Below are 11565 nucleotides of genomic sequence, written 5' to 3' on the forward strand. Positions count from 1 at the left end.
AAATCCTTTAATTGATGCGAGATGGAATGACATGAGTAATTGACTTACCAAAAAGCAATAATAATTAGGGGTTCGAACAAAATAGAAAAAAATGAGGTTTAAGTAGTAATACCTTTATAAACCAAGGGACGAAACGGATAAGGGTTTTGATAATTGTTTTAACAAAGACTTTTTACGAATCACAAGGTTCGTGAATATGGTCAAAGCCTCTTAGAGAGAGTAGGTAGGTAAAAAAAAAAAAAAAAAAAAAAAAAAAAAAAAAAAAAAACTTGTTAGAATATATTATATATCAGTCGACATTAGAAAGAAAATTGCCACGGAAGGGAATAGCTAAACACTCTCTTACACTTTCAGGTAATCTTCAAACTGTTGGTCACAAAGACCTGATACACATTTTTGCTTCTAATGCTATCGTTATGTAGGGCGTTAAGCAATGGATGATATGAGCACAACATCTAGGGTGTTAGCTCCATCAGGCGATCCTAGTGCCATAAGCATGCGGCAGCAACCACCGCCACCAATTTATATAACTTATGGGCCACCACCAGCTCCCCCACCACTACCACCACTAAGTTCTTCAGAATTGTTCATAAGAGCACCACCACCACTCAGTCATCCTTGTCAGGATCTACTTTCTGGTATGTTTTAGTATCTATCTTTCTTGCAAGATCTTTAATTGCATCTATGATTGTTAATTCAACAAAACAAGTTTACTCTCTTGATCTTATGTTGCATCGTTTGATTCAAAACCCATGGATATATAATAGATCATTGACTTTATGTTTGGAACTATATTTTGAAGGAAGAGAAGACTACATCAATACTTGCGTTCCTTTATACCAAGCTTCATTTAATGGAGATTGGGAAGCAGCAAAAATCATCCTTAATAAACGATCAGAGCTGGTACGATATAGCATCACCCACAATTTTGACACTGCACTTCACATTGCAACAGCTGCCCAACACACCAAGTTCGTTGAAGCTCTTGTGGAATTAATGGACGCAAAGGACTTGGAACTTCAAAATATTCACGGCAACACAGCTATATGCTTGGCAGCTTCAGCTGGAAACGTGGAAATGATTAGAACTATGGTGCACTGGAACAAGAGACTACCGACCATCCCTGGTGCTCAAGGAATGATGCCACTGTACATGGCTGCATTAGTCGGAAACCATGACTCGGTCAATTATCTATATGATGATTCTGATAAAATGACCGGTGACTTTTGGATGCATCGAAATCGGGTTTGGGTCTTAATAAAATGCATCGAGGCTGATCTTTTTGGTGAGTATTTTAGAAGGTAGCTTACATGTTTCACGTGTTTCATTTATGTCATGCATTTATAGATTTTTCGGTATCTTACTAACCAATCTGAGCGCCTCTTAAGTCTTACCTATCCCTCAATAAATAAATGGTATTTGTTTTGCTTCCAAAGTCGTAGACTTGCAATTAAGTGTAGCCCAAAACAATCCCACAGTTTAGCCCGATTAGTTAAAAGGGCCTGACCCGTTTTCCCGTGCGCCCGTTAATTAGGACTGTTGATCCACCGGAACGCGGCATTTCATTCGCGTTTCTTGTCGAGAATTTATAATCTATGTTCCATGGCGCTGGATCATCAGTTAGTCGGATCTTCTTCTACATATGAGCTATCACAATCTTGAGCATATGATCTTTACTATTCATATTAAAATGTAAACCCAGGCACTTCTTGAGATCCTAAGATCTGATCAAGTTTCTTTTGGTGTTTCGGGATTTGGAGGTTTAAAAATGAATCCAACCATTCATTTGCAAGGGTTTTAACGTAAAAAATTTATGCTCTGTTTCGCAAATTTCTAGTTCATTTCTGTTGCTTTTGCTACAACATTAATTTACACCTATTAAATGATTATAAAATCTTTTGTAGATATTGCACTAAAGATAGTAGTTGACCGGCCGGAAGTTGCACCAAATGTGGGTGTACTTCTAGCTTTGGCTCAAAAGCGTCATGCCTTTGACGATATGAAACCAAATATTTTTCAGGGAATTGTTAAATCAAGTGAGTATTATCTTCTCTAGATTTTCCTCCTACAAATAGTCTTCAAACATTAACAATCATGTTGAATGCATATATAACATATGGTTGCATCTTTGATTAGTTTTCAATCTTTGGCTGTAGTTGAAGTGAAGTTAGGAGATACAGAAGCGAGAAGGGAAGCCATGAAGATGAAATTAGTAAGACTGATTTGGAAAAATATTATGAGAATGCCTAAGAAGTTTGTTGACGAGTTACTCAGAGGCCCCCATGACACAATGATGAAAAATGGAAAGGCAGTCCTGGTTATGAAAGACGGAAAGCGGATGTATTCTTCCAGAATACTATTTGTTGCTGTAGAAATGGGAAACACTAATTTCGTGATCGAGCTCATTAGTCAATATCCTGAACTTATATGGGAGCTAAATGATAACAACCAAAGCATATTTCATGTTGCTGTCTCTCATCGTCAGGAGAGAATCTACAATTTATTATATGATATTGGCTCCATGAAGGATATGATAACTCCTCTCAAAGACCCCGAAGGAAATAATATGTTGCATTTGGTTGGGAAGGAGGCAGAGAAAAACCTACTTCAGAATGTCTCGGGAGTCGCTTTTCAAATGCAACGAGAATTATTGTGGTTCAAGGTAAATCTATTTCTACTAGCTTCTGTTCTGGGCTGCTTGCCATATTTCTTCCTTGAATCTTTATTTTCTTTTCGGTGTTGATGCATTTACATAACTTCCATTTCAACAAAGCCATCTAAATATGTCACATATCTTGCATGACGAAGTTACACTATACAACAAAGAAACCAGATTTTAGGACATGCAATGGAAAATTAGGGACTTGTGATGCTCTATACTGCTTTTGTGTTTCATTGATCATATTTAAATTTGTAGGAAGCATGTTAACTCTCTCTCTCTCTCTCTCTCTCTCTCTCTCTCTCTCTCTCTCTCTCTCTCTCTCTCTCTCTCTCTCTCTCTCTCTCTCTCTCTCTCTCTCTCTCTCTCTCACACACACACACACACACATATATATATATATATATATATATATATATATATATATATATATATATATATATATAATAGAATGAGTTACATATATTTAGCAACGTTCCAAAAGGCATGGCAAGGTTTTATTAATATTTAATTATATTATATGTATTATATAAAATATATCAAGCTTTTAGAATTGTTTAATCAACAACTAATAACAAAAAGTTAACAAAAACTCAATGACTTCATAACCAATCAGAAAATGCAAGACAAAAAAGAAAAAACAGCCTCATATAGAAAAATATTGTGGCTCGTCTTGCCACCCGCCACGCTTAACGGTGCCGTCATGAGGGTTTCGGGACGGCAGAAGTCTGGTGCTCCACATCCCCTGAAATCCTTGAAGGAGAGCATTCGAGTCTCTGATTAGCCAGGTGCCATGTCACTTCTGAATGTCCTAAGGTGATCGTCAATCAACTCAATGATATCCTCCTTGATCGACCCGAAAATCACCAGGGTCGCTTGAAGTATGCCGCTCGTAATCTCAAATGCAATAAACTCGTGCAATTCATCATCAATTGGTTCAGAACTCATACTTGAACCTGAACCATATCCTGAGCCCCCCCTGCTCCATGACGTGCCCATTCTGAAACAAAATACACAATAGGCAGGGTCATACATAACATCGAGAGGTCATCCACTCTGCCACTCTTGGTTCCCCACAGCTCCCCAAGAGTCAAGTATGCAGATCCTCTGCTTTCTGTAGTACGGGCCTATACTACCTTCCAAATCTATCCGTACTTCCCTCATGATTTGCCTTGGTTTACCAAAGCCGCCTCCTATCCATGTATACGATTCACAATCAAATAATTTCTGATACTAATCTCATCCTAGGCTTGCCTAGGGTATTCTCCGACCCACTCTCCGCCATCACCTGCATAAGAAGTCATGCTATTCCTCCATAACTAGCTCACGAATACCATTACATATTACTAAGACTAGATAACTCTTCGAATGAGAGGTATTACTCTACAACGGTTGGACTCAGACAAGAGCTACGAAATAGGGCTAGACCTAACATTCTGAAATTAGTCGAGCATTGAGTAACCATAACCAAGCATATCCTAATCAGGACATCATATCACTGACTAATCAGTACTAGCATGCAATTCAATAAGCACATACAGTATACATACAAGGCATCCTTCCTAGATCCTTAGCCCTAATCTCGCATGTAGTTCATATATTCATACTTTATATCATAACATAACATATATTGGTATCTTGGGGAAAACATATTTGAGCTCGGGCGATTGTGTGCATCACACTTCTTGTTCTTTATTAGAAACCCTTAATTTTAATTTTGAGAAAATTATTTTTCTTGTAAAAACCTATCAAACCTTCGATTTGAGTCTAGACACCCCCGAAAGTATGTCTGAATCCCTCAAACCAAGACTCTGATACCAACTTGTAACATCCCAAAATTCAAGACCAAAAATTTCATTTTTTATTAAGTAATTTATAAAAAAAGTAGTCTAAACACATCAATAGTGTCATCCAAATCATAATCAAACCTAAGTGTCAAAACATGTCATAGGAAAATAATATTAGAGTACAAATCCCAAAAATCTCATAACGTGGAAAATCATGGTATGATGCGATGAGATCATGTAGGATCCTTTCCTTTCGAAAAAAAGTACCTGAAACCAAAATTGAAAAACCGTAAGCACGAAGCTTAGTAAGTTCCCTCATTATACTACATACCATACAATAAACATACTGTCTAACATATTCCGGTGCTGGCCTACTCCTTCGGTCTCTTTCGACCGGATAGTACCGAGCATATCTGGCTATCGGCCTACCCCTTCGCTTTCTTTCAACCAGATATTGTCAAGCATATCTACATGCTGGCCTACCTCTTCGGTCACTTTCAACCTGTTACCGGGTGTATTTCATCCCCCTACCACTACCATTTAATATCATAACATACAAGCACATAAATCAAATACTGCCTAACATATATGGGTGTTGGCTTATCCCTTTGGTCTCTATCAACAGGTCACTGCCGAGCATATCTGGGTGTTGCTCTACACCTTTGGTCTCTTTCAATCGGTTACAAGGTCTATTTCACCCCTACCACTACCACATAATATTATAGAGTACAAACACGTAAAACACAACAGATAGTTGCATACCAGACAATTATAAAGACAATCATCTCTACTATAAACAAGTACTAGTCAGCTGACATTGGTGCCTTCGACCTGCTCATTCCGGGAAGGTAACTCACCTTTACTGTGTGTGCTGAAATCATACTCCTCAGATGGCTCGGGACTCCTCTCCTTATAGCATAATAAGTCCCCTAGTTAGATATTGGGTCCAAGTATGACTCCCTTATAGCCCAACGTCTAATTCATGTCCCAAGGCAAGGTCCCCTAGTCCTTGCCCTAATGGGCCTCTTCCCTCAAGGTCCAACCCATAAACAACTTACGACCGAAATCCATTCCTTTAAGCTTTATGGCCCAATAAGGCCCAATACCATAAATCCCAATCCTATACCCAGAGGCCTTACTCCAAAGTGGGTCATGAGGCCCAACAAATTCAGGCCCAAATTCCTAAGGCTCAAAAATACCTTAACCACTTCGCATGTGTACGCGCAACGTACCAGGCACGTACGCTGGCCTTGACCAGAAGCGGGAAGCTGACCCAAAATGCACAGTGTACTAGGGGATATGCGCAACATTTCTGCCAGTCACCTTAAACTCCTTCTTTTGACTTAATCCATTAAGTCCCAACGTCAAGAACATAGATCTAAGCTCCTAACAACATCCTTAACCATAAAGTTATGAACTTTATGCTTTTGCATGCATGGATGGGGATTAAGACACCCATTAAATCCATAAGCTCACTGTGTGGCCATCTATCACTTGCATGGTTGGGGCTAAACCATCAAGATTTGATTTTTATGGTTCTAAATGCTTCCAAGAGCTAAAAAGGACAGCTCTTATGGACAGATTCTTCCAAAACTCAAAGGACCTCAAGTATGGGACCAAAATGTGACATAAAACACACCCCAAAACTACATCTAAGCATACAATGGTCAAGGTTGGAGCTTGATACCTCAAATGAGTCAGAAAAGATGTCAAACTTCTGGATCTACAAGCCCTCTTCAAGTCCTTGCTCCTTCTTCAAGCTCCTTGCTCATCAAAACCACCAAAACAACACCAAAATGCTCAAAGTAAGATCAAGATACATGCAATGGAGTTAGGTTTCGAGTTGGGCACTGTGAGGATAAGGAAGGCTGAGAGGATAAGGGTTTGGAGGGTTATAAGTTTGTTAAAATACTGTGCAAACCCTAAAATTTAGGGTTTGCATCTGATCAACCTAAGCCCAGCATACGCATGGGTATGCCCAGCGTACGCATGGGAACTCCCTGCTCCGCGCCTCATATATGTACGACGTGCGTACACCATATACCCCCAGCGTACGCTCCAACCCTCAAACCCAATATAAACATAAGTGTAACTTGAATAAGAAGCAACATAATACCTGACAAATCCCGGACATTACAACACGGATTAACAATGTTTGGTTACAAACCACACTTTTATCATAATGAACACATATATACACACAACAATATCGTTGGTGACTAAAATATGAAAATGTACAGTAAATGAGATCTACAACATGATTTAAATGGTTCAAATAGTTTGCAACATTGTAATCTACATTCATGCCAACATCATTTCCTTTCCTTTTATTACATGTTATTCAAAAATTTATAATCTCCTTATTTGTTCCTGATTATTGATGAACAAGTCAATGACTTACCAAAAATATTCCAAAGAAATAAACCGCAATATGCTAATTAGGATTAGCCTTTTCCCCATTATTATTAGCATTTTCCTTTTTTTGGAATGCAATATTATACGTTAATTTGGCCTATATTTAGCCCATAGGCTTGTAGGGTTTCCTATGTCTAGGGCACTCTAGAACTCAAAAAGTGATATGTTTGTCTCAATGGAAATATTGTTTGGACATTTTGAAGGATTATGGGAATTGATTTAAAACCCGGGTTTTTAGTCGATCGGGTGTAATGACCGGTTCACGGGTCAACCGGTTGAACCGCCGGATCAACCCGGTTTATGGTATTTTTTCTATTTTTATATATTTTTACTTTCCTGCATAATGCATAAACATATAAAATCAATAATTTGATGTCCACAAAGTTTAAACATGTAACGACCCGTCTCCGGTATGATAATTCCTTGGTATTTATTTTGAAGTTTTGCTAGAGGGACTCGGCGAGTTCATAGCCTGACTCGCCGAGTAGGGTCGGGATTTCAAGCACGTGTTAGCTGGCGACTCGGCGAGTCCATATTCTGGACTCGGCGAGTCTGTCCGTCTGGGAGAAACCCTAAATCCCCGGGTTGCCCACTATTTAAGCCACCTTATAACCCCCAATCTCGCCTCCTTCACCCTCTAAAGCTGTGAGAAAACCCTAATTCGATCTTGAGTGTTTTAAGTGATCTTGTGTGCATTTGTGAAGGCTTGAAGAAGGAGAAGAAGAAAGGAGCAAGGAGAAGGATTGTAGAGCAGAGATTCAAGGGAAAGCAAGAGCTCTTTGAGGTATTCTTCAGATTTCCTTCCCTTTTATGCTTTAAAACCCTTTCTAGATCTAGTTAATGCTTTTCTCAAGCCTTATGTTGATATGGAAGCCCTATTATGCCGAGATATCTTTAGATCTGTTCATTTAGGAGTTGTAGAGCCCATATCTATTGCCTTTATGGAGCTATTTTGCATATTAACCCTAGATCTACCCCTCTTAAGCATCTTTTAGCCTTTATTCCCTTGTTCATGTGTTTGTACACGTAAAGTTGGAAACTTTACGTGGTGAATCAGCTTATTGGACTCAGATCTATCTTGTGTATGTTTTGGATTCGAGCAGAAACGAGTGTAGAATAGTTGCATGGCGGTGACTCGGCGAGTCGAGTCGCGAGTCCCCGATTTCTTCCTTTTGAGCGGTGTCGAGTGGGTCCAGTGAGTAGTGGAGTGGACTCAGCGAGTTTGAGGGTAGACTCAGTAATGGAGGGACTCGGCAAGTTGTTCATACAACTCGGCGAGTCCAAGGCAATCTTCTTAAGCTCAAGAACAACTCGTCGAGTTGTTCATATGAGTCGGCGAGTCGGATGAAGATTTTCGGAGTTCTTGGTTCGAGAGGGTACTCGTCGAGTCGATGTCATACTCGACGAGTAGCCACGAGTAGGATTGAGAAGTGAGGTTAGAGACTCGGCGAGTTAGTGGCCCAACTCGGCGAGTCAAGTCAACTGTGGGTTGACTTTGACCTAGAGTTGACTTTGACCGAGAGTTGACTTTGACCAAGGGTAAAAGAGTCATTTTACTCAGTGCAGTGTTTAGTATTTTGATTGAGTGTGTTTATGGACTTGTAGCCGGGGAGATACCGGAGCAGCAGCAGTTAGCTTCCAGAGCCATACACACAGCAGCCAATTCACGAGGTGAGTTTCCTTCCAGTAGGAACGGGTCTACGGCCACAATGTCGGCCCGTTTAATTATCAGTAGATCCGGACTTTGGTCTGATACAGTAGTTAGAGTGCTTGAAGTCTTTGTGATACAAGCATGTTTGTGTTATATGTTCCGGACTCTGTTCCGATGCAGTATGCAGTATATGTGATTATGATAGTTGTTATGTTTTATGCTATGCCATGATCAGTCAGTTCCGGACTTCGGTCCGATGCAGTCAGTTCCGGACTTCGGTCCGATGCAGTCAGTTCCGGACTCTGGTCCGATGCAGGGGACAAGGTCCCAGTCAGTTCCGGACTTCGGTCCGGTGCAGCTAGTTCCAGACTTCGGTCTAATGCAGTGGGCAAGGCCCAGTATGTGCTTTATTTATATATTGTATGGTATATGGTAGTTTGGGGGAGCTCACTAAGCTTCGTGCTTACAGTTTCAGTTTTGGTACTTCCGCAAGCAAATGGAAGAGCTCGGGATGATGGCATCGCACACACCACAGCTTTAGCTTTTATCCTGGGAGTTGATTTAGTTTTGATTTGATATGACATAGTATGATACAGTTTTCCGCACAGTGTTTTTATTTTGTTTGGGATACATCACGTATGGTTTTATGATATGACACTCAGATTATGGTTTTTGGTTATATTGAAAAACGAAATTTTTGGGTCGTATTTTTGGTCGTTTCAAAACATTGAAAAACATTGAAGAAACCGCAAATGCCTTGTTGTTTTGGCGTACGCTACTTGTATCCAACTATCCAAGCCTTATTAAAACGGGTCAATCCGGTTTTAACCGGTTCGAAAAGCAGTCGAACCACGGTTTATGGGATACCTGGCCGGTTCAATCTGGTCCGTATTCTTACAAAAACCCGCTCTTAATTGACCCACCTTCTACCCCGGGTCACGGTCCAACCGGTTGAACCGGCCGGGTCGACCCGGGTTTTAAAACATTGATTATGGGATGATTGAAACAAAACCTTGTGAGTCCCCAATAATTCTGAAATGAAAAGTGTAAAGTGGAGATACATTTGAGAACGTAGAGAAATACATAAGAATTATGAAAAAACTTAACTAGATGACTATTGCATGTCCATGCATTGCTTTTTTTTTTTTCCAGTAAGTGTTGTAAGTCAGGTTATATCATCTCCGACTACAACAGGTTCAGATACCGACTACGATGAGGATCCTATAAACACTCGGTCTACTAAAAGCTATTGTGTTTGTCGAGGGGACTCTAGTTTGGTCGAAAAGTAAGAAACAGTATGTCGTTTTAATTCCATGTGTTGAATTTGAATACATGGCGATAGCTGAGACTACATGTGAGATGATAAAGGGTTTCAATAAACTATTTTACCCTCAATCTATTCCTTGGTTACCCTCAATCTATTCCTTGTTTATACCTTTTATCATATACCTTTGCATTCTTCATTTATATTATTTTTTTCCTCTTCATTAAGCCTAATTATATATAGACAGACACCTACCTAATTATCACTTAAATGACATGACACCAAGGTTTTATAATTGGACTAAAACCCAAATACTTTGATCAGTGAAACCTGTTCACAAGCATGTACATAATCTGGATGTTTATTTTGATCTTGTGTTGGTCCACTTTAGTTACTAGTTACTTTATATAATAATCGTGTACATGCAATCTATTTCGCCATTGCATCTATTATGTTCAAGAAACCATCCATGCAATCTATTTCGCCATTGCAACTATTAATATGCTCAAGAAACCATCTTTCAATCTATATTTCATATGAAACTACTTTTTCTAGATTTCACAATTACTATGAAAGAGGTTAACACATGAAAAACTAACAGATCAAAGGCCTATCCAACCGTCAAGAAAATGTCATTTTTGAAATGACATCTGTTCATGGGATCCACGGATATAAATTTAGCTTTACGTGATTTCGAATGCTGTTAATGAATGACATTAATGATCTGATATTTCTGTTGTAGGAAGTAGAGGCTATGATACTTCCTTCTTTAAGAGAAAAAAGGAATGCAGCTGGCCTAACACCTCATGAATTATTCACCGAGAACCATAAGCAGCTAGTTTCTAAAGGTGAAGAGTGGATAAAAGGAACAGCTAACCAATGCATGGTGGTTGCTGCACTTATAGCCACCATGGTATTTGGGGTAGCCTTTTCAATTCCTGGTGGGTACCACCAAGACACTGGCCTTCCAATGTTTATCCGAAAAGAAATCTACATTGCCTTTGTCATATCCGATGCTATTTCTTTGTTCTCCTCTTCAGCTTCAATCCTCATGTTCTTATCCATGCTAACATCTCGTTATGCTGAGCAAGATTTCTTAGAAGTATTACCCAAACAACTAATGATAGGTCTAGCAACACTTTTCCTCTCCATAATGACCATGATGGTTGCTTTTAGTTTCAGCTTCTTCGTGCTTTACCATAACATGTTGATCTGGGTGCCGATATCTATTGCTGTGGTTGCTGCAATACCGGTTATTTTATTTGCTAAACTGCAGTATCCTCTTTTGATGGATATATACGGCTCAATATATGGTTCAAGGTATATCTTTAAACCAAAGAAACATATGCTTCAGAATCGGAATCCAAGGTGGTAAATGTTGTCTTTAGTCTTGAATATGAAGTTCCATTTGCAGATTTTCTTTCAAGCCTAGCTATTTATTAAAACATCAGTAACTATGTATGTGAATGATTACATTCCATTTTCTTTGTAATGTTGATTTTAGCCGTGCGATTGGTATCCTGCAACGTTTTTGTGCTCTCAGATTCTTTAATCCATCGGTTCTTTAATTTATTAATGTGACTTGATTTTTTGTTGCTTTAATTTGTTAGAGTAATTAACTTGGAAATATCCGAATCATAGGGACCATGGCGGTACGTACAAATTAGCATTTTCCTAGATTAAAAATTAAAATAGACCCTACTTGGCATTTCATCCCTATTTGTTTTGGCCTTTGGCTCAACTTTTCTAGCCATCCTACACAACGTTGAAATATTAAGCTAGATTTAGT

At 39.2% G+C, this 11565-nt stretch overlaps 1 protein-coding gene across 1 annotated transcript; it reads left to right on the forward strand.

Moving 5' to 3' along the window:
* The first annotated feature begins 287 nt into the window (after positions 1-287).
* Positions 288-11302, forward strand: LOC111911580 (protein ACCELERATED CELL DEATH 6). The gene is made up of 6 exons (XM_023907335.3): positions 288-354; positions 423-638; positions 803-1285; positions 1905-2036; positions 2157-2662; positions 10519-11302. Exons 2-6 carry the CDS (start codon positions 434-436, stop codon positions 11149-11151), a joined length of 1959 nt encoding a protein of 652 aa, XP_023763103.1. The 5' UTR covers positions 288-354; positions 423-433; the 3' UTR covers positions 11152-11302.
* The last annotated feature ends 263 nt before the right edge of the window (positions 11303-11565 follow it).

The sequence above is a fragment of the Lactuca sativa genome, chromosome 1 (genome assembly GCF_002870075.4).
Source record: "Lactuca sativa cultivar Salinas chromosome 1, Lsat_Salinas_v11, whole genome shotgun sequence".
In the NCBI taxonomy this organism is placed as follows: Eukaryota; Viridiplantae; Streptophyta; class Magnoliopsida; order Asterales; family Asteraceae; genus Lactuca; species Lactuca sativa.

Coding starts and splice junctions, on each gene's coding strand:
- LOC111911580 (XM_023907335.3), top strand. CDS start 434: ATGGATGATATGAGCACAACATCTAGGGTGTTAGCTCCATCAGGCGAT. Junction 639..802: donor TTGTCAGGATCTACTTTCTG/GTATGTTTTAGT, acceptor TATATTTTGAAG/GAAGAGAAGACTACATCAAT. Junction 1,286..1,904: donor CATCGAGGCTGATCTTTTTG/GTGAGTATTTTA, acceptor AATCTTTTGTAG/ATATTGCACTAAAGATAGTA.